Below are 24,026 nucleotides of genomic sequence, written 5' to 3'. Positions count from 1 at the left end.
TAATAGTGACATTATAACATCATTAGTTAGTATCCCAAACAAGTGTAACTTTGTTTGTTTGTGGTGATGTTGTGGATTCACTTGACAGTTGCTAACTTCTGGCCGAGTTTTCCACAGCAGTTCTCTCTACAACTAGCGCGAGCAAGTAGTTAGAAGAAGAGTGAGTGAAGCTACTATAGTGAGCAGCCCCCTCTGCTGGACGAAACAAGCACAACGCGATTGAGACGTCAACCGGTAGGCTCTGCTGCCCGGTCTTGCCACGTATAATATTATTTCACTTTGCAGTCTGTTTTTAAACGCACAGTTAAAAACGGGGACATTTCCGGGGGCAGGCCACCAAAAACAAGGACTGTCCCCGGGAAAACGGGGACGTCTGGTCACCCTATGCTAGACTGACTGCCACATCCATCCCCTAATCTCTGAACCAAATCGAAGGTGTGTACTCTGGCTATGTGAACATTCTGTCATCAGAGACCGGATCCACACCAATGATCAGAATCTTGGAACAGTTACAATAATAAAACAATATACTTTTATTTGTAAAAAGTTTAAAACGTAAATAAGCAGCAGATTGACGAAGAAAACACTAAATGTTCCTCCAGCTAAAACAAAAACTAAAAACCAAAGCTAACCTAGAGGTGGAAGCTGAACTCTACTGGATGCATGACATCAGGAAGAGTTCAAATTGAGCAGTGCATTGTCGAAAAACACGAAAACACACCCCCACACACACACACACACACATTTGGAGACTGTGGACCTCGGCTACGGAGGAGACGAAGCATCAGTAACTGTTGAGTAGATCCAAATCGCCTGCTGTGAGAGCTGGTGATGAAGAAGCGCGTTTAACAGGAGGGCTGTGATGACCACTGTCCCCGACCTGGTGTTTACGAGGCCTCTTCTTGTTCTGTGAACAGGGTTTTACATGTCCGTTGGTGGACCCTGCGATTTCAACGCTGTCGAGTGACGAGGTCTTAATTTGTCCACTTTTAGTCCCTGTGCATTGGGTCTGATGTGTGTGTGTGCTTGCTGCTGGTTTATACAAATGTATCCTCTCCCTGGTTTTGTCTTGTTCTTTATCCTGGACCAGAGGTGATGCGCTCAGGATTCCTCTGACAAACTTCTCTCTGCCAACTGAAGAGCAAATAGTAATTGTCTTGTTTACAACAACAGCACCTGTATTGACAGCCATATATTGTATATAAAAACACCACCAAACTGGCCACTGCAGAGACAGACAAGCTTAGAAAATAGCCCGGTTCAGATCGGGAATGTGCTTATAGCCAATTCCCCTAACCTCTGACATGTATGGCATGGCTAAGATTGGGCTAAAGAACAGACAGATCCCGACCTGGTCAGCTTTAAAATGGTCTTTCATTAAAATAGTGATGTGTATATACAAAAGGATGTTAACACTTACAAAAGCGAATAGCTGATGTTCTTGACTCTTGGATCTTCTTTAGTTTGGGCAGTTCTGTTGCACTCAACTCCCACTGGTTTACTACCTGTCACAAACATACATGCCATACAAATAAAACAAGTTATCAATAAACTACTTTAGTACCACAAATGTGTGTTTTACAACAGGAGTGTTACCTGTTCTGCCCAGCCTTGTGTTTTACAACAGGAGTGTTACCTGTTCTGCCCAGCCTTGTGTTTTACAACAGGAGTGTTACCTGTTCTGCCCAGCCTTGTGTTTTACAACAGGAGTGTTACCTGTTCTGCCCAGCCTTGTGTTTTACAACAGGAGTGTTACCTGTTCTGCCCAGCCTTGTGTTTTACAACAGGAGTGTTACCTGTTCTGCCCAGCCTTGTGTTTTACAACAGGAGTGGTCGAAGGCCTCCAGTAGTTTCTCAGACAGGACCAACCCCATGGTGTTCCTCACGGTCTGCTTGAATGACGGGCCAACCTGGGAATCAAATAGTATACATTTCACCCTCAGTTCTGTTAGGGATCAGCGGTGCCATCTTGTGGAAGACATGTTACAGATTGGAAACAAAGGGGTCAGGATAGAATCTTAGCTATGGTCTGGTGCAGGGCTCCAGATGGTGCCAGCCGCACATTCTACACGGTCACCTCACTCAAAAAACATCTTATTTTATAGAAAGCTAAAAACATGGATTTGGTCAAACGAGTAAAGTGGTACATTATTCCTGTAATGAAAAAGTGTCTGTCTGTCCCTTTTCACTGGTGCCTGCTGCTGTGTACCGAGCGAGACACGCTCCCTCTCCCGGGAAATAAAATGCTCTGTGTTCTGATTGTATAACATTTCAAAATCCTATCCTACGGAAAACACGGCTATCATGTTGTCACCGTTGAAGAAAGGAGGTTCAGCTTTCTGTAGGTTATTTTTTTTACTCAGCTCTCAATGGCAACTATTTTTTACAACCAACATATTTGATATGGCTTTGAGATACGGACCATGTGAAATCCGCATAGGCCTCACTGGGATTGCATAGGCCTCACTGGGATTGCATAGGCCTCACTGGGATTGCATAGGCCTCACTGGGATTGCATAGGCCTCACTGGGATTGCATAGGCCTCACTGGGATTGCATAGGCCTCACTGGGATTGCATAGGCCTCACTGGGATTGCATAGGACTCACTGGGATTGCATAGGACTCACTGGGATTGCATAGGCCTCACTGCATAGGACTCACTGGGATTGCATAGGCCTCACTGGGATTGCATAGGCCTCACTGGGATTGCATAGGCCTCACTGGGATTGCATAGGCCTCACTGGGATTGCATAGGCCTCACTGGGATTGCATAGGACTCACTGGGATTGCATAGGACTCACTGGGATTGCATAGGCCTCACTGGGATTGCATAGGCCTCACTGGGATTGCATAGGCCTCACTGGGCAATAGGCTACAACATTTGAGCCATTGAAAATGTACTGTTAGATGAATACATGGCTACTAGCAGTGGGTAATATCTTTAGAGTTAGCGTCAGCGATCTTACTAATGTGTTTTTTGAGTTTTCACTTAATCAGGTGGTGAATTAGCCCCAATTAAAATGAGTCTACGATATCAGTGCACATTAAGATGCAGGCTAATTCATCTCTATTGAAGCAAAAAAACTAAAATAATTAGACATTTCTGGAGCTCTATTTTAACAGTAAAATATAATTTGTCTAATTTGTCAAGTCAAAATGTATTACAAATCACTGGATTATGTTGCACATTCAAATATTTTAAAATCACAACATGAAAATATGACAAAATGTATTTATTGTGGTCTACTACACTTTTTAATAAAGCACTGAATTACTTTATATACTAAAATGTTATATTATGTGCATTGGTTGGTGCCACCCAACTGAAAAACTTAAAGAGGCACCAGTACCACCAGGGGAAAATGTTAGTCTGGTACCCTGGTCTTGTGACAGGGAGAAGTACAGAGTCAAAACCTTCTCACCTTTATGTTAGTTCCTGATACATCAAGACCTTGTAACTTTGGGAGGCATGTGAGATATCCAACTGCCTTCTCAGTGATCGGGTTGTCTGTTGGAAAGAGAAGTGAAAACATCCGGTTTAGAGCTATGCTGTGTGTCCCCTGGACCATCTAAGACTTCCTGACCTTGTCTCCCCTCCCATCTTCACTAGCTGGAACAGAACAGGACAGATTAAAAATCACAAAACATGTATGGCATCACTAAGAAGAATCTGCTTTCACGATTCAGATTTCCTTCCTAGCTGTGCAAATAACTAAGGATGGGACTAGGAAGCCATGCTGTACTATTGAGATGCCCCCATAACAGACTACTCACAGGACAGGTCCAGTATATGTAGGTGTCTCAGCCCCCTCCTCATCATCCTGACAGGGGCTGTCAGTCTCTGGAGACCCTGGTCTGACAGGCTGTTACCACCCAGGGACAGCTGGACCAAGCTACTGAGAAAAAGGAGAGGAGAACCACAATTGGACCAGGCTGATGGGGAGACAGACACAGGACTAACTTTACAAGGAAGTGGATACACAGCACACACATCAAAATCTTAGGCCTAGAGACCTAAATTGGTTGAGGTTACGATTGGGGGTTATTTGAATTATAAAAAGGCAAGTTAAGAACAAATTCTTATTTACAATGACAGCCTAACCCAGACGCCGCTGGGCCAATTGGGCGCCACCCTATGGGACTCCCAATTACGGCCGGTTGTGATTACAGCCCAGAATCTAACCGGGGTCTGTAGTGACACCTCTAGCACTGAGATGCAGTGCCTTAGACCGCTGTGTCTCTCGGGAGCCCAATATGGTTAGGCGAACCACCACCCAGAACCATTTTAAATCTGCCTGCTAAAGACACATCAGGGTCAATCACACACGTGCAGCTCAGCCTCAGTGAATGAATTAGGCATTGTACTGTACGATAGAACAACAACACAATATATTCATACCTGGACAATGCATCTGATGTGAGATGTTGGAAGATGTCGTGGCTGTCTCCCAGTCTGCAGCCAAAGAGATCCAGGCACTTCAGACTATGAAACGTTTTTATCTCTTCCAGCTTTTCAGACAGCAAAGGAAACCTGTACGGAAACAAGGCAACAGGCAGCCAGCCCATGTATGAACTGTCAATGAAGTGCATCGCAAGTTCCTAAATTGGCTGTAGGTTGAAGGTTACATAATGTTGGTGGTACTACAAGGTGGGGTATGTAGGCTGACTACAATGTGACATGGAAGGTGTTTATAACCAAGCTCTGTCCTTACCTATGCCGTAAACAAAGTGACCCGAGCACTATGTCCCCGTATGCATCACTGAACAACTGCAGAGCCTTGGGGGCTGCATCAGGATCTGAAAATATCTGTTTTTCCTCCGCGGCGGCGAAGAGTCTGTCCCCTACTTGTTCAGGAAATCCTTCGAGAGAATCGACATGGTTGATGTTGTACGCCACAAACAGCAGAGATATGTCGTAGAGGGATTTGGCAGTGTACTTCAAACTGCCTTCTTTGTTATAGGTGAAGACGAAATGCTCCTTTTTCAACGCCAGAGGGTTTGTTGTTCTGTGTGATGATGAAGGCGGCTTCGTCTCCGCGAGCACAATGTTATTGACGCGACGAAGCTGTCCTCTCTCGCGCACATATACTATGCCAGAGTCAAGGTCGCCCATTTTATAAGACTTTACTACGAATTAACGTCTTTCCACACCATTCATCTAGCTACAGTAGCTAACCATCAAGTCGTGTTAACTAAGGAGATGTTCGATTCTGCCGCCAGCTTCCGTTAATAATTCTGGCTGAACTGGGCCTGTCTAAAACGACGTCTTGGGTATTCATTCGTCCTTCACAATAAAGGTCCCTCACGTTGATAACCTACAATCCATGAAGAAAAAAATATATATTTTGCTCCGTCAATTTAGTACAACAATATTTCAACATACAACAAAACTCACAAAAGACAATAGATAAGTTACTAAAGACAACAAATAAAAGAGGACTTAACTATAAACTAAAGTTGTATTATAAACTCAGTAATAGGTAGAAAAGTCAGTTGAAAGATTAAACAGTCATTGGGAAAAAAAGTGTTATGGGTGTAAGATGGCACAGTGATGCCGCCTGTTGGTAAACGTTAATTACTGCGATACCCGGAAGTGCAATGTACTGAACTGGTTACTCGCATCAATGCCTCTGCCTCGTCATTTAACGTCCAAACAGAAAGATTCTTATAACGTTTTTTTTTAATATAACTGAGAATAGGTAATATAGCTAAACATGACCTCAAGTGAAGTTTGCTATATCTACAAAAGAAAATGTATGAAAACTTAGAGGAACATTGGACTAGATCAGGGATGAGGAACTTTGATGGGGGTGGGGCCACAAAAACATGAACATATCCTCTGCAGCAGAAGTAACTCTGGGTCTTCCTTTGCTGTGGCGGTCCTCGTGAGAGCAAGGTTCATCATAGCGCTTCATGGTTTTTGTGACTGCACTTGAAGAAACTTTCAAAGTTCTTGAAATGTCTCGGATTGACTGACCTTCATGTTTTAAAATAATGATGGACTGTTGTTTCTCTTTGCTTATTTGCCATAATAAGGACTTGGTCTTTTACCAAATAGGGCTATCTTCTGTATACCACACCTACAGCACAACTGATTGGCTCAAACGCATTAAGAAGGAAAGAAATTCCACAAATTAACTTTTAACAAGGCACACCTGTTCATTGAAATGCATTCCAGGTGACTACCTCATGAAGCTGGTTGAGAGAATGCCAAGAGTTTGCATCACTGTCAACAAGGCAAAGGGTGTCTACTTTGAAGAATCGCAAATATATTTTGATTTGTTAAACACTTTTCTGGTTACTACATGATTCCATGTGTTATTTCATAGTTTTGATGTCTTCACTATTATTTTTACAATGTAGAAAATAGTAAAAACTATATTTTTTAAACTTGAATGAGTAGGTGTGTCCAAACTTTTGACTGGTACTGTATGTATATGTATATATAGCTATAGAAATGCATTTATTGATGTCTACATTCGTTTTTTAACACGTTTGTTATAGAACATACACATTAATGCATACTTTTAAACTATATTATGTAAGCTAAACATAAACATGAATATAAAAACAATTTTTTTTGTACTAATGTTACTGTCCCCACTACAGCAACTAAAAATATATGTTGTTTTGTCCTTGAAACATTTAATTGAAATACTGTAGAATTCCATTCATTGCTATGAAGGACTGCTCCTACTGAGGAGAGCCAATATGGCCGACCGGTGGCTTCAAAGCCTCTCAATGGCCAATACCTCGCATCAGCAGTTCAGGGTTTATATACATCATTGTTGCGGATCCAGTAGTGACGAACCTACCGATTCTACATGTAGAATAACAATACTTGTCGGTGGCCAACAACTTAACTTTGAGTTAATCAGGGAGCACAAACCCACACTTCGGGGAGCCCCCCCCCCCCCCCCAAAAAAAGAGAAAAGCACCACCACTTTTTTTTTAAATCTTCCATTTATCTATTTTTTTCTATTTATTTATCTATTTTTTATCATCAATGGATTAAGTATAGGATATGGATCAGCAGCTCAGACATCTTTAAAAAAGCTAGATGTTATCCAGCCCCAAGCCCTAAGAATATGTTGTGGAGCACTTAGGACCTCTTTGGTGGCAGCGATGCAGGTAGAGTTGGGAGAGATGCCATTAAGGTTAAGAAGGCAACAGCTAGCCATGACATATTACGTAAATCTACAAGGACATAAGGTTACACATCCTACAAAAAGTTGCTCCTAGAGTGCTGGGAACATGAACAAAATCTGAATACAATCTTTGGGTGGATAGGCAATTGCATGGCGAGAGAGATGGGGTTGTTTAACCCCTCTGTGGTTCTTCCTGCTATCCCACCTTGGTTTCTCCCTCAACCAAGGATAGACCTAGAGTTGCTTGAGAGGCTAAGAGCTATTGAGGAAGGAGTAGATTCAGTTGTAAGTGAACATTTAAGAACACAGTAACTATGCTTTCTTTAATATATTCACAGATGGATCTAAGGACCCTAAAACAGGAAAGGCAGGAGTAGCGTTTAGTGTTCCTGAGTTTAATGTGGCAGTGGCAAAAAGAGCAACGGATCATTTAGCTGTTTACACAATGAGGTTGTCGGCCTTTACTATTGGCTGCAGAGTGGGTGGAGGAGGTGTGGCCAGACAGGGTAGTCATCTGCTCTGACTCCTGTACAGCACTGATGAGCTTAAAGTCATGTGTGTCCCAGGGCAGACAGGATCTATTGTATGAGGTTTTTCAGTGCTTGTATAGGGTGAAACAGATGGGGGAATTTGTGATGTTTCTCTGGGTACCAACTCATGTGGAAGTAGAGGGGAATGAGGAAGTGGATATTATCGCCAAGAAGACTCTTAAACATCCTAATGTTGAGATGGAATTTTCAATCAGTAGCGGTCCAAAGATTATCTATTTTATTGACAAGATATTCGAGTGACCGCTCTAACAATGGAAATACATTTTGTATAGATTAATCAGAACATGACGACTATATCGACTTTAAATCTTAAAGTTCCTGAACATTGAAGGAAATACACACTTTTTCTAAATGGAACTTTAATCATTATCATGGCAGCAAATTTAAACAATCCTGAATGAGAATAAAATAACAATACTTTCTAATGTTATAGGCCTACTTTAAAAACGACACAAATTCTTAGCGTCACAAACTGGAATTCCAAAGGGAGGTTGAAAGTCATCAATTGATATAATGTAGTCATTATATAACATTAACACAAACTGAACCTGTAAGACAATGCAGTAAAATAAGCTTATATGTTGAGTTCTGATGGGGTATGACAGATGGACAAAGCTCATGAGGCGTTCATAAATTATTTTCTTCAAGAATTAAAGGGTATATTGTGACATCGTGACTTCCGGACTTATCTCCATGCTGCTGTGCTGTTTGTTGCTACTTGGCTACCTGCCAAACTTTAAAGTTTTTACTTTTAATAGTGCTAAACACGGCTGCTAGAATCTTGACTAGAACCAAAACATTTGATCATATTACTCAAGTGCTAGCCTCTCTACACTGGCTTCCTGATAAGGCAAGGGCTGATTTCAAGGTTTTACTGCTAACCTACAAAGCGTTAACATGGCCTTCCTCCTACCTATCACTCTGATTTGGTCCTGCCTATGTACGCTACGGTCACAAGACGCAGGCCTCCTTATTGTCCCTAGAATTTCAAGGCAAACAGCTGGAGGCAGGGCTTTCTCCTATAGAGCTCAATTTTTATGGCATGGTCTGCTCATCCATGTGAGAAACGCAGACTTGGTCTCGACCTTTAAGTCTTTACTGAAGACTCATCTCTTCAGTAGGTCTTATGATTGAGTGTAGTCTGGCCCGGCAAGGCACTGGAGTGACAAATCACCCTTGCTGTCTCTGCCTAGTCCGTTCCCCTCTCTCCACTGGGATTATATACCTCTAACCCCATTACGGGGGCTGAGTCACTGGCTTACTAGTGCTCTCCCATGCCGTCCCTAGAAGGGGTGCGTCATTTGAGTGGGTTGAGTCACTGATGTGATCTTCCTGTCCGGTTTTGCTCCCCCTCAGGCAGTGGAGGAGATGTTGGTGGGCTATTTTCAGCTTTGTCTGTTGGGTAATAAGTTGGTGGTCTGTTGATATCCCTGTAGTGGTGTGGGGGCTGTTCCTTTGGCAAAGTGTGTGGGGTTATATCCTACCTGATTGGCCATGTCAAGGGTATCGTTGGACGGGGCCACAGGAAATTTCAAAGTGACCCCGAACTTTTGAATGGTAGTGTACAGTTGAAGTGGGAAATTTACATACACCTTAGTCAAATATATTTAAACTCAGTCTTTCACAATTCCTGACATTTAATCCTAGTAAAAATTCCCTGTCTGAAGCAGAATACCATTAATCGGGGAGGTTATTACTCTCCTAAATTAGTTTTTTTTAATTGAAGGAATATGTTGAAGGTTTTTTTGTTGTTGAAGGAATATGCTCATCTTTTAGTATTTGTTGTCTTCCTTGCCTTTTGTAGAGGAAGATGGAGAACCCATACTGTGCAGAGGCAGGAACCACATACACGCACAAACAATGGTTACTGCTTTTATGTTGCTATTTAGACTAAGATATTTTGTGCCAATTATAATGACCTCTGTTTTATCTTTTGTTTAATTGAAGGAAGTTCTGTGACATCCAGTTATTATCACACACAAGTTTTCATTCCTGTTACTCAGCGCTCATTCCTGTTACTCAGCGCTCATTCCTGTTACTCAGTTCTCATTCCTGTTACTCAGCGCTCATTCCTGTTACTCAGCGCTCATTCCTGTTACTCAGCGCTCATTCCTGTTACTCAGTTCTCATTCCTGTTACTCAGCGCTCATTCCTGTTACTCAGCGCTCATTCCTGTTACTCAGTTCTCATTCCTGTTACTCAGTTCTCATTCCTGCGCTCATTCCTGTTACTCAGTTCTCATTCCTGTTACTCAGTTCTCATTCCTGTTACTCAGCGCTCATTCCTGTTACTCAGCGCTCATTCCTGTTACTCAGCGAGATCTGCATGGAGGAATGGGCCAAAATACCACAAGTGTGTGAAAACCTTGTGAAGACCTCTGTCATTGCCAACAAAGGGTATATAAAGTATTGAGATAAACTTTTGTTATTGACCAAATACTTATTTTCCACCATAATTTGCAAATAAATGAATTAAAAATCCTACAATGTAATTTTCTGGATTTTTTTCTTCTCATTTTGTCTGTCATAGTTGAAGTGTACCTATGATGAAAATTACAGGCCTCTCTCATCTTTTTAAGTGGGAGAACTTGCACAATTGGTGGCTGACTAAATACTTTTTTGCCCCACTGTATATAACAACGTTCCAACCTTGTTTAGCATCTAGTCCAAAATGTGACATTATTCCACTATTTGTATCAATTTGCATCAGTTTCAATGGGGAACTTTTATTTTGAAGGCAAACTGCAAACAACACTATTGTGGCTAATCCTTATTGGGGCTACAGTCAAAGGTTTGGCTCCAAGCTAATTGTCCAATTTTTTGTTACTGTAAATATTAGAGAAGTGAGCACCATATTTGCATGGGCAAAAATAGGAATCTTATATGTTTTTTTTTTACTGTCAACAAGTAAAACAGTGAACCCACAAGATTTGCATTCAGAATTTTACATTTATTAAAGAATACAACAGCAGATACGAAATAACAACGCAAACTTAAGAGTGCGTTTTTGAACATAGGAGTCAAAAAAAAATCTATCATTTGAACTACTCAACGAGTACGGTTACATGCACACAATAATGCGATTGTTGATCGTCTGATTAATATAATAATTTGATTAAAACGTTTACATGCTTTGCAAGAAGAGCCATTTCCCTAATAATCCTGTTTACATGGACATGTTTAAAATCAGGCTACCTGATGGCACTGATAAATGCAGAAAATTGACAAACATTCTACCACAGTGACCATGTTATTTTTGTGAGGCATATTTGATTCGAGTTCGGACATATAAAAGTTTGTGAAAACTACTTCTAAGACCCGTTGTTCCGAACTCACTTCACTCGTACTAAAGAGTGAGGCTCGCTCGGCTGGCGCAAGCTCATGTGCAGATCAAATACACAGGTAGAATGCTGATTAAGTCCAGGAACCACACCCTAACAGATATTTATTTTTTACACTTAAAACAACTTTAACTAGTTGAATGTAGCCCCAAATTATTTGTTTTACTAATATGCAAATGAGGCAATACATAATTAAATATGCGCATACAACATCAATTAATTTTTCTGGACACTGAATGAAGTCAGCCTTAATAATTTCATTTAATTTTAAGACAGTCCAGCACCAGACTTGTCCAGAGCAGATTGTGGATAAATATTTTTTTTTTTATCTTTCTATCAGTAAAATAAAGACATTTACATTTTTACAAATAAAATGTTACTTAGAATAAAAAATGTACAGCATATCAACAATTCCCTCTGGGCAAGTCTGGATAATATATATCTAAGGATAACCAAACAAAGTGGTGAATGCTGATGCTGCTGAAAAGGAGTTGGCATGTGGTAAGAGTCTGACTTTCAGGAAATGGCAGTTAAAGACGAGTACAATGAATTAAGAGTACCAAACACCAAAACCCTATTTAGACCCAATCCTCATCTCTTCAAAGTAAGTTACTAAATGAAGTACAGTTTTGTAACATTCTCTATGAAATGGGCTTGGAAATTGTGTAATTCAATGTGGTGAGCTTTGAAATGACTGACGCATGTCCGGTTGAGCTAACGTGCGCTAATATGATTAGCATGACATAAGTAACAAGAAAATTTCCCAGGACATAGACATGTCTTATATGGTCAGAAAGCTTAAATTCTTGTTAATCTAACTGCACTGTCCAATTGACAGTAGCTATTACAGTGAAAAACATAATGCTATTGTTTGAGGAGAGTGCACAACAACAAAACTATTAATCACGGCAACTGGTTTGATACATTCACCTCTGAAGGTAAATAATGTACTTACATTCTGTAATCTTGCTCTGATATGTCACCCTGAGAGCCCCAGAGATTAAATGTAGTATAGTTCTGTTTGATAAAATCAATTTTTATATTAAAATGTAGGAACTGGGTTTCCCACCATCTAGATGTGTGAAGGTTAGTGTTTCTGTAGGGAAGCTAATTATCCATCATTTATGACATTCCTGGGAGTGTGTAAACTTAAATTTCGTATTACCATATCATTTTTGTATTTTGTCTATAGTTATGTACTTGAAAATGTATCAATTGACCAATTTGGCACAGTTGGGCAGACTTGATACAACATTGTGAACAGTAATGCAATGGTTCATTGGATCAGTATAAAACTTTGCACATACACTGCTCCCATCTAGTGGCCAAAATCTAAATTTCTCCTACACTGCTAAGTGATATAATGGCCTCTTTCTTGCATTTCAAAGATGGAACAAAAAATAAAAATAGAAAAGTTTTTTTTCTTTGTATTATCTTTTACCAGATCTAATGTGTTATATTCTCCTTCAATAATTTCACATTTCCACAAACTTGGTATTAGGAATTTGCATATCCTTGCTTCAGGTACTGAGCTAAATAAAGGGAGTTAGATTTAGGTGTCATTTTAGGCAAAAAAATTGAAAATAAAAGGGTCCGATCCTTTTAAGGCATTCTAATAATTAGAACGATTACTCAGAAAACCATGTGTTTTAATCGGCGTATGCCTTCGATTTTGACCTTACGCCGATTAAGATAAACGCCTTACTCTGCTTACATGACTATTGCATAATATGCTTACTGACACAATCAGTTTAATATTGAATTATTACTGTGCATGTAAACATACCCATTGAGTAATAAACAACCCAACCATCAACGTCTTCATACAAAACAAATAAGATATGTAGCCTACATGTTAAATTGGATCATTGATCCATACGTTTGATGCAGGAAGAAAAGAAAGTCGTTGAATTGTTTTTCCTTAAAAACACCTTTTTTTCCCCCTCCCTTCTATATACATTATTGGAGAGATACCTGATGACAACTTTATAAACTAAGAACTACTAAAAATGTTCGTTTTTCCATAGCCCCAGCATTTGAATATCTTTAACATCCTTTGGGCTCCCGAGTGGTGCAGCGGTCTAAGGCCCTGCATCTCAGTGCAAGAGGCGTCACTACAGTCCCTGGTTCGAATCCAGGCTGCATCACATCCGGCCGTGATTGGGAGTCCCATAGGTCGGCGCACAATTGACCCAGCGTCGTCCAGGTTTGGCCGGATGTAAATAAGACTTTGTTCTTAACTGACTTGACTAGTTAAATAAAGTTTTTTTTTTAAAAACACACAAAATGTATTGGAAACAAATATGACATCTTATCACAATTTAGTTGGACTTCTAAACTGTTACCAATAGCAGCCAAGTGTCCCATACTCATTAACCGGTTTTGATGAGGACGAAACAACTTTCAGTTAGGGTGCATCCCAAATTAGAATCCATTTCTTACAGGGTACACTACTTTGACCTATGGTCTCTACAGTGGTGTTGTACTACAGTGGTAGTGTATGTACTACAGTGGTAGTGTATGTACTACAGTGGTAGTGTATGTACTACAGTGGTAGTGTATGTACTACAGTGGTAGTGTACTACAGTGGTAGTGTACTACAGTGGTAGTGTACTACAGTGGCAAGAAAAAGTATGTGAACCCTTTGGAACTACATGGATTTCTGCATAAATTGGTCATAAAATGTCATCTGATCTTCATCTAAGTCAACAACAAGAGACAAACACAGTCTGCTTCAACTAACACACAAAAAATGATATGTTTTCATGTATTTATTGAACACGCTGTGTAAACATTCAAAGTGCAGGGTGGAAAAAGTATGTGAACCCTTGGATTTAATAACAGGTTGACCTTCCTTTGGCAACAAAAACATTTCTGTAGTTGTGGATCAGACCTGCACAACGGTCAGGAGTAATTTTGGACCATTCCTCTTTACAAAACTGTTTCAGTTCAGCAATATTCTTGGGATGTCTGGTGTGAACCACACTTGAGGTCATGCCACAGCATCTCAAATCGCGTTGAGACCAGGACTGACTGAGCTACTCCAGAAGGTGTATTTTCTTCTGTTGAAGCCATTCTGTTGTTGATTTACATCTGTGTTTTGGGTCATTGTCCTGTTGCATCACCCAACTTCTGTTGAGCTTCAATTGGCAGACAGATAGCCTAACATTCTCCTGCAAAATGTATTGATCAACAGAAAAATGATTTTGCAAGTTTAAGCTGTCTAGGCCCTGAGGCAGCAAAGCAGCCCCAAACCATGATGCTCCCTCCACCATACTTTACAGTAGGGGTGAGGTTTTGATGTTGGTATGCTGTGCTGTGCCTTTTTTTCTCCACACAGTGTTGTGTTCCTTCCAAACAACTCAACTGCAGTTTCATCTGTCCACAGAACATGTTGCCAGTATCGCTGTGGAACATCCAGTTTCGCTTTTGCAAACTTCAAACGTGCAGCAATGTTTTTTTTGGACAGCAGTGGCTTCTTCCGTGGTGTGCTTCCATGAACACCATTCTTGCTTAGCGTTTTACATATCGTAGACTCAGATGTTATCAGATGTTCCAGAGTCTTCAGCTGACACTCTAGGATTCTTCTTAACCTCATTGAGCATAATGCGCTGTGCTCTTGCAGTCATCTTTGCAGGGACAGCCACTCTCTTAGGGAGAGTAGCAACTAGAGGTCGACCGATTATGATTTTCAATGCCGATACCGATTATTGGAGGACCAAAAAAGCGGGGTACCGATTAATCTGACTATTTTTTAAATATATATAAAACAATGACAATTACAACAATACTGAATGAACAAACACTTATTTTAATAGATCAATAAAATCAATTTAGTCTCAAATAAATAATGAAACATGTTAAATTTAGTTTAAATAATGCAAAAACAAACTGTTGGAGAAGAAAGTAAAAGTGCAATATGTGCCATGTAAAAAAGCTAACGTTTAAGCTCCTTGCTCAGAACATATGAAAGCTGGTGGTTCCTTTTAACACGAGTCTTCAATATTCCCAGATAAGACGTTTTAGGTTGTAGTTATTATAGGAATTATAGGACTATTTCTCTCTATACCATTTGTATTTCATATACCTTTGACTATTGGATGTTCTAATAGGTACTTTAGTATTGCCAGCCTAATCTCAGGAGTTGATAGGCTTGAAGTCATAAACAGCTCAATGCTTGAAGCATTGCGACGAGCTGTTGGCAAACGCAGGAAAGTGCTGTTTGAATGAATGCTTAAGAGCCTGCTGCTGTCTACCACCGCTCAGTCAGACTGCTCTATCAAATCATAGACTTAATTATAATATAATAACACAGAGAAATACAAGCCATAGGTCATTAATATGGTCAAATGCGGAAACTATAATTTCGAAAAACAAACGTTTATTATTTCAGGGAAATACGGAACCGTTCCGTATTTTATCTAAATGGGTGGCATCCATCAGTCTAAATATTGCTGTTACATTGCACAACCTTCAATGTTATGTCGTAATTAAGTACAATTATGGCAAATTAGTTCGCAATGAGCCAGGCGGCCCAAACTGTTGCATATACCTTGACTCTGAGTGCAATAAAACGCAAGAGAAGTGACACAATTTGCCATTTTCTTTTAACTAAATATGCAGATTAAAAAATATATAGTTCTGTGTATTGGTTTTAAGAAAGGCATTGATGTTTATGGTTAGGTACAGTCGTGCAACGATTGTGATTTTTCGCAAATGCGCTTTTGTTAAATCATCCCCCGTTTGGTGAAGTTGGCTGTCTTTGTTAGGATCAAATGGTCTTCACACAGTTCGTAACGAGCCAGGCGGCCCAAACTGCTGCATATACCCTGACTCTGTTGCACAGAACGCAAGAGAAGTAACACAATTTCCCTACTTAAAATAAACTCATGTTAGCAGGCAATATTAACTAAATATGCAGGTTTAAAAATATATACTTGTGTATTGATTTTAAAAGGCATTGATGTTTATGGTTAGGTACACATTGGTGCAACGACAGTGCTTTTTTCGCGAATGCACTTGTTAAGTTTGGTGAAATAGGCTGTGATTCAATGATAAATTAACAGGCACCGCATCGATTATATGCAACGCAGGACAAGCTAGTTAACCTAGTAATATCATCAACCATGTGTAGTTAACTAGTGATTATGTGAAGATTGGTTGTTTTTATAAGATACTTTTAATGCTAGCTAGCACCTTACCTTGTCTCCTTGCTTCACTCGCATAACAGGTAGTCAGCCGTCACGCAGTCTCCTCCTGGAGTACAATGTAATCGGCAATTATCGGTGTCCAAAAATGCCGATTACTGATTGTTATGAAAACTTGAAATCTGCCCTAATTAAATCGGGTCGACCTCTAGTAGCAACAGTGCTGAACTTTCTCCATTTATAGATCATTTGTCTCACCGTGGACCGATGAACATCAAGGCTTATAGAGATACTTTTGTAACCTTTTTCAGCTTTATGCAAGTCAACAATTCTTAATCTTAGGTCTTCTGAGATCTCGTTTGTTCGAGGCGTGGTTCACAGCTTCTAGTGAATAGCAGAGCAGCTCTAACCAACATCTCCAATCTCGTCTCGTTGATTGGACTCCAGGTTAGCTGACTCCTGACTCCAATTAGCTTTTGGAGAAGACATTAGCCTCGGGGTTCACATAATTTTTTCAACCCACACTGTGAATGTTTAAATTATGTATTCAATATAGACAAGAAAAATACAATAATTTGTGTATTATTAGTTTAAGCAGACTGTGTCTATTGTTGTGACTTAGATGAAGATCAGATAAAATTTTATGACCCTAATCCAGGTAATTCCAAAGGGTTCACATACTGTTTCTTGCAACTGTATAGGGAATAGGATGCCATTTGAAATGCAAACAAATACGCTTTGGCCCTTGATTAACCTGTATGAAGTCTCTGATGAGCTTTCAGGCTGCTCTTCTGAGTGAAAGTCTTACCACATATCTCACAGCTGTAGGGCTTCTCACCAGTATGAGTGTGCAGGTGTCTTTCAAAATGACTATGGCGATCAAAACTCTTTCCACAAAAGGAGCATATGAAACATCTATTTCTTGTGTCGTCTGTAGTGGCACTGGTTCCCTCTGTACTGTCAAAACTGTCTATGCCAAGGGCAAATAAAATCCCCTCTTGACTGTAGTTTGGTTCTGTGATGTACGCTCTCATTGCCGTTTCCTCCTCTACAGGTAGTGGTGACGGTGGTACCCGGTCCTGAAACCTAGGTAGTACTGTTCCATCACCATCCTCCCTGTTCCTTGCATGTAGAACCACCCCTGCATACTGCTCTTGCTCAATCACATCCAACCTGTCTTTCTCATCCTGAAAAGACAAGTGTTGAAGTTCCACCTCTCTAGAAGCTGACGTATAGAACCCGTGGTGGTGGTGCAGTCCATCAAAAGGACTGTGATGGTATTTGACACTGGGTGAAACAGGATGGGAGTTCTGATGCTTTGTCACATCGGAGGAGCAACCTGGATTTAGTGATCCAGACTCCATATCACTGTGCCTCTCTGTGAAAGATCTACACAGCTGACTCTCCCTCTCATCCATGACATACTCTGGGTCGTCCTGGTAACCTGGTCGCTCTGTGCTTTGTTGGTGTGGAGGTCCTGACTGACTGAGTATCTGGGATTCAAACTGCTTCTCTTTCTCTGCTCCCCCCACCAACCCCTGCCCCCTGCCCTCCTCCTCCTCACTGTGCCCGGAGCTAGGCTGTGCTTCACCAGGTGAGGGCTGATCCCTCGGTTCCTCTGGGTTCTCCGAGGGTCTAGGATAAACGTCAGGCTTTTTATCATCTAGCGGAGGTAGACCCGTTAGCATGTCAGCGCCGTCTGTTTGACAGGAGAAAAAAAGTATGGAGTATTTTAACAACATGGCAATTTAAACAATGAATTGTTTAACGTCATCTTAAACCACTGATAAAGAACAGGAAAACACTTCGTATCCATCCCAAATGGCACCCTATTCTGTATGTAGTGTACTACTATTGATCAGAGCCCTTTGGGTCCTGGTCAATAGTAGTACACTATAAAGGGAATAGGGATCCATTAAGGATGCAGCCTTATTTAAGCCTTATTTAATGATATAAAGGGCATACTGTCTGTTAATTACAGAATAATTGACTGATTTACACTCTTAAGAGAGTTAGTTTTTCATGCATTTAAAAAAATGAAAAAATATTAATATTATTCTAGTCTCTTACCTCTGTGAGTCTTCAGATGTCCTTTGAGGCTCCCCTTCTGGTTGAAACACCTTCCACATATGTCACAACTATACGGTTTCTCACCCGTATGAATTCGCTGGTGCCTTTCCAGATGACCAACACGCTCAAAAACCTTCCCACAGAATGAGCAGATGAAGCACTTCTTGTCCTTGGTGACTCCTTGGAAGGTTTTCACCTTCCTTTCCGGAAAACTGGAGAAGATGGGAGGATGGTTCAGAGAAGCCCCGTCCGTGACCTGCGAGTTTGGCTGTACTGTACCGTCACTTGCTATCAAGAGTGTGTCTGAAGGTCCATAATGTTGCTGTCTGAGCTGTAAAATCATATCCTCGCTGACATCTACATATGGTTTCCCTGGAGATGAAGCACTGCTACATGACGCTTCCACCCTTCCTAGGACAGGAAGTACAGGAGAGTGATCAGTGAGACACTGGGAGTTCTGACCTGAACTGGGAGGTACAGGAGAGTGATCAGTGAGACACTGAGAGTTCTGACCTGAACTGATGAAATATTCTGAATTGCTCGTCTCCATATTGTTGTCTGCTTGTGAACTGGACATCCACGGCCGGCCGTCTCTCCCGTACGTTGACAAGTCATCATCCAGTTGCTGTTCTGCTCTTCCTGCAGTCTGTTCTCCTGCTTTATGATCTAGTGTCTGGAATGCATCCTTCTCCTCCCCCGGCTCAGACTTCATGGGCATCTGAGGAGCAGTTTGGAAAACTTCGTACTTTCCGTTGCAACGCTCTTCCTCAGACTGACGTCTATCCAGGAGAGGCTTCTCTTCGTTGTTAGCTAGCCCGTCCATCGATACTGTGTGGAAAGATCACATTTGATTGATAAAATATTGATGCATCGGTCATGTCCTACATTAGCACCCTATTATAGGGGGTCTGGTCAAAAGTAGTGCACTACGTAGGAAAAAGGGTATCATTTGGCGTGTACATGGGAATGATCTGTTGTAAAATTGTGTGCTATCTGCCGTCATTAGCTAGTGATTCTAGTCTCTTACCTCTGTGAGTCTTCAGATGTCCTTTGAGGCTACCCTTCTGGTTGAAACACCTTCCACATAGGTCACAACTGTACGGTTTCTCACCCGTATGAATTCGTAGATGTCTTTCAAGATGGCTGTAACGTTCAAAACTCTTTCCACACAGTGTGCAAATGAAGTGTTTATTAACCTGGAAAAATCTCTTGGTCCTCGCTCTCCTTGCCGTATTGTAATTCAGGCCAAAACCGAATTCACTTTGAGGGTCTGGGTTTGACTTTACCGTGCCGTCGCTTGTTCTCCTGAGCGCTTCTGACTGCCTATGACGTTGTTGCTGTCGGAGTTGTAAAATCATATCCTCTCTGACATTTGACTCCAAATATGGTTTCCCTGGTAATGAAACACTGCTGCATGAAGCTGCCGTCATTCCGGAAGGTTCAGGAGAGTGATCAGGGAGACACAGTGAGTTTGTCTCCATATCATTGTCTTCTTGTGTACCGGGCATCCACGGCTGGCTGTCTCTCTCGTACGTTGACAGTTCAGCATCAAGACGATCCTCGTCTTTTCTCCTTGAGGTCTGCTCTTCCTGTTCACCCTCCCCTCCCGGCTCAATCTTGACCAGAGTCTCATCCGCAGGTCCAACGCCTTCATCCTTTCCATTGCCGTCTCCCCCAGGCTGCAGTTTCTCAACGGAGGTCCTCCTCACACAAGTGGTACCATTTTTACCAGGCCCTGTGGAAATATTCAGTCATCAATATCCTTCATTGTTTGTTTTAACAGTAATCCAAATGGATTTGGATTATACACACACACACACACACACTATTGTTATTCTTATCGTGTTCTTTTTTTTCTTTATTTGGTAAATATTTTCTTAACTCTTTTTAAACTGCACTGTTGGTTAAGGGTTTGTAAGTAAGCATTTCACGGTAAGGTCTACACCCGTTGTATTCGGCACACGTGACAAATAAAGTTTGATTTGAGGCTGTGGGCGATTGGGATCAAGGGTTGTAATGGTTTGTAAGAATAGATTATTTGACTTCACAATCCTACTATCATGATAGTGAGTAAGCCTCGTCCGAGCCAGGACGGCCCATAGGGCAAGAGCGTCCTGTTCCTATAGTGGGATGTACAAGTACAGCTAGGGGGCACATAGAATTTTCCACAGCAACCCCCCCCCCCCCCCAGTAGAATAGTTTACTTATTCAATTGTTCAGACCGTCTCATTCTATGAGACAATAGAATGTTCCTCTAAGGCTCCTTCAAATTGCGAGTGCGGCACAGGGAGAGAAATACGCCCAGTCGTTGTAGCCTACAATCTTAATACAGTTGCAGGGGGCAGTATTTTGATGTTTGGCTGAAAAACGTAGCCAAATGAAACTGCCTATTTCTCAGGCCCAGAATCTAGAATATGCAATATAATTGTCGGATTAGGATAGAAAACACTCTAAAGTTTCTAAAACTGTCAAAATATTGTCCGTGAGTATATGATATTGCAGGCGAAAACCCGAGGAAAATCCAACCAGGAAATGCTTCTTATTTTGAAAGCTCCCTGTTACATTGCATGCCTTCCCTCCATTTAAAGGGATATCAACCAGATTCCTTTCCCTATGTCTTCCACGTGGTGTGAACAGTCTTTAAACATAGTTTCAGCCTTTTATTCTGAAAAATGAGCGAGAACGATCACATCGCGTCAGTGGATGGCTGTGTGTCCCCAGAGTTTTGCATGTGCAACAGCTTGGAGCAGACACTCTCTCTCTCTCTCCTATTGAAAAAGCTACGGTCCGGTTTAAATATTATTGATTATTTATTGTAAAAACAACCTGAGGATTGATTATAAAAAACATTTGCCATGTTTCTACCAACTTTACGGAGACTATTTGGAATTTTCGTCTGCCCGTCATGACCTGCACGAGCCTGTGGATTTCTTAACAAAACGCGCCAACCAAATTGAGTTTTTTTGATATAAAAATGATCTTTATCGAACAAAAGGAACATTTATTGTGTAACTGGGAGTCTCGTGAGTGCAAACATCCGAAGATCATAAAAGGTAAGCGATTCATTTTATTGCTTTTCTGACTTTCGTGACCAATCTACTTTGCTGCTAGCTGTTTGTAATGTTTTGTCTGCTGAGAGAAATGTCCTCACATAAACACTTGGTTTGCTTTCGCTGTAAAGCTTTTTTGAAATCTGACACGCCAGGTGGATTAACAACCAGCTAAGCTGGTTTTGCTATATTGCACTTGTGATTTCATGAAAATTAAATATTTTTATTAATTTAATTTGAATTTGGCGCTCTGCAATTCAGCGGATGTTGACGAAAATGATCCCGCTAACGGGATGGGTGCGCCAAGAAGTTAAAAGACGATGATCACGGAGCCTTTCTGGTGCTATTGGGCTACACTTATTTCTCAAATCCCAATAAAAATGGTGTCAAATGCACCATTTTATGAACAGCAGCGTCGTTAGCAGGCGCCAACGGGCGTTGAATACAAAGGGCTAAATGAGACACGGGTCAGGTGTAACAGAGAAGCCTACAATATATTCACAGTACATGATCCTTGGGTTGGCTGTGCGCCAGCGGAACACTTTTTTGGGGACATTCGAATCATCAATATGTTGCTATAACTAGCAACAAGAGATCCTATGTTTAGACTTTAGACTTTGATCTAGCTAAAAAAAATGATCCCAGTGGTGGAAATGCAGATGGGAAACTTTCCGCCTATTTTTTTCTTGCCAATGAATGAAGGTGAAATGAAGGTGAATGAAGGTGAAATAAAATATATATTTTTTAAATACTTAAAATCAGTTGGTCTACATCATAATGCTTATTGCTAAATAGCACAGCTGCTTGATTTACTTAATTGAACCTTTATTTAATTAGGCAAGTCAGTTAAGAACAAATTCTTATTTACAATGACGGCCTTGGAACAGTGGGTTATAACTGCCTTGTTCATGGGGAGGAACGACAGATTTTTACCTTGTCAGCTCGGGGATTCGATCCAACCCTCTAACCACTAGGCTACCGGATATTGACCAACGTTATATTGGGCTCATTTCTTGAGGGGGAAATTATATTTGAGATGTCAGCATCCTGTTATGTTGGAGTAGGATTTCCTTCTAAAAAGGTCACCAGAACTGACTTTCTCACAGTCACCCCCCCCCCCCCCCCAAAAAAAAACTGTTAGGTTCTTCCGCAACCCCAAACTAGGAACCCCCTATCTCCCAAATCAACCACTGAGTACAACCCATGGACAGGATTCTTGTCTGTTGTAGGGCCTTACTCCCAATCCATCTCCTTAATGTGAGTGCTAAACAATCTGTGTTCAAATCAATGATTTATATATACACACTATAGATGACTATTAGGGGGTGCTGTGTTGAAGCCATCGCGCCTCCATCTTGGCTCTCCCCCACCATTGTAAAGAAATATTTTGGAAATCATAGAAAACGCATTTATTAATGTCTACATTCCTTTTTACAACAATAAAAATACTTAAATGAATGTAATTTTGTCCTTGAAACATTTCATTGAAATACTGTAGAATTCCATTCATTGCTATGGAGGACTGCTCCTACTGAGGAGAGCCAATATGGCCGACCGGTGGCTTCAAAGCCTCTTAATGGCCAATTAATAGCGTTTACAATCCAAGATTTATATATATCGTTTGTTCAAACCCTCAACCATCCAATCTCAGGGCGTAGGCCTGCACTCTAACCACAAGGCCACGGAGTTGGTTATAATGATAGTCATTGCTATATTCCTCTCCCATCCCATTGGGCAGTCTGAGATATGACTGGAGGACATGAGGCCTTCAAACTGCACATTTTTTTAGCCCAAGGCTAAATGCCGTGAGAACGTGTGTAGGCTGATTAAATAAGCCTAGTTACATTGTTTACCAACGAAATGGTAATGTAATATTGCTAGAACCCTGATGTGACTTGCACAGTTAACTATTGATAATTGATTGATAGTAAAAGTGAGTTAGTACCACTACTTCGACCCACCTTCTCTCCCAAGATTCTCAGCAGCGACTGATCGACCATGATGAATGCGTTTTCGAGGTTGAATCCCTCGAGCTTTTCGAAGCTCGCTGTCAAGTTGTTGTACATTATTTTTCAGGACGTTGATTTCATTTTCCCGTCGACACATTTCCACACGTAACACAACTATGCCATCGTCGACTACTTTGCTAATTTCTGAAACCGCAGCTTTAGAAAGTACCTCTATGATGGAAGCGATCTGAGCCCGGAGAGAAACACTGCTCAACATTTTCAAACGTTTGCGAAAACTAAACAGAGATCGGTCTGACTTCCGCAGAAGATTTAAACTTCGTGTCTAAGTAATATGCTAATAACGTTTTGAAAATGGTACATTTGCTAGCAACAATTTGATCCGTGCAGTTGTGAGCAGATAGCTACATGCACCGCTGTGAAGCAGGCAAGGATAACGAAGTACTTCCGGATCACGGATTCTCGGAATCCTTCAGAATAAGAGTCTTGTCATGTCTACTTTGTGAATTAATAATTAGGACGAAAATTATGGAAACTCTCCAGAATTATCTATATATCTTATTATTGTTATCATACAAAGAGTAATTAAAAATACTTATATTAGATATGTGATTTCTTTGTTTATTTTTTCAACCCGAAATTGTCAACAATGTTTTTTTGTGTGTACTGAGGAGCACTTCTAGTTTCCAAATCCACCCAGAGTTCACACCCAGAGCATTATCGGTGCTCATTTTGAGGCCCTTTAAGATCCAA

At 40.9% G+C, this 24,026-nt stretch overlaps 2 protein-coding genes across 4 annotated transcripts; both read right to left on the bottom strand.

Moving 5' to 3' along the window:
- Positions 1–509: 509 nt before the first annotated feature.
- lrrc42 (leucine rich repeat containing 42) lies at positions 510–5,434 on the bottom strand. Of its 2 annotated transcripts, none has more exons than XM_021614096.2 (7): positions 4,713–5,434; positions 4,400–4,531; positions 3,775–3,893; positions 3,423–3,508; positions 1,797–1,910; positions 1,421–1,505; positions 510–1,134 (listed from the first exon to the last, which is right to left on the bottom strand). In XM_021614096.2, the coding sequence occupies exons 1-7, from the start codon at positions 5,111–5,113 to the stop codon at positions 785–787; spliced, it is 1,287 nt and encodes a 428-aa protein (XP_021469771.2). In that variant the 5' UTR covers positions 5,114–5,434; the 3' UTR covers positions 510–784. The 2 variants fall into 2 exon arrangements, with proteins under 2 accessions (XP_021469771.2, XP_021469770.2); XM_021614095.2 differs by having other exon boundaries at positions 3,775–3,896; positions 4,713–5,421.
- A 10,701-nt stretch (positions 5,435–16,135) lies between these two features.
- On the bottom strand, positions 16,136–23,731 carry LOC110530814 (zinc finger E-box-binding homeobox 1). 2 transcript variants are annotated; one of them, XM_021614094.2, is made up of 5 exons: positions 23,268–23,731; positions 19,284–19,991; positions 18,770–19,084; positions 18,257–18,667; positions 16,136–17,885 (listed from the first exon to the last, which is right to left on the bottom strand). In XM_021614094.2, exons 1-5 carry the CDS (start codon positions 23,530–23,532, stop codon positions 16,936–16,938), a joined length of 2,649 nt encoding a protein of 882 aa, XP_021469769.2. In that variant the 5' UTR covers positions 23,533–23,731; the 3' UTR covers positions 16,136–16,935. The 2 variants fall into 2 exon arrangements, with proteins under 2 accessions (XP_021469769.2, XP_021469768.2); XM_021614093.2 differs by having other exon boundaries at positions 18,257–19,084.
- Between the last annotated feature and the right edge of the window lie 295 nt (positions 23,732–24,026).

This window comes from Oncorhynchus mykiss, chromosome 8 (assembly GCF_013265735.2).
Source record: "Oncorhynchus mykiss isolate Arlee chromosome 8, USDA_OmykA_1.1, whole genome shotgun sequence".
NCBI lineage: Eukaryota > Metazoa > Chordata > Actinopteri > Salmoniformes > Salmonidae > Oncorhynchus > Oncorhynchus mykiss.
The sequence above is the reverse complement of the archived record's forward strand: the minus strand, read 5'-3'. Positions and strand labels throughout refer to the sequence as shown.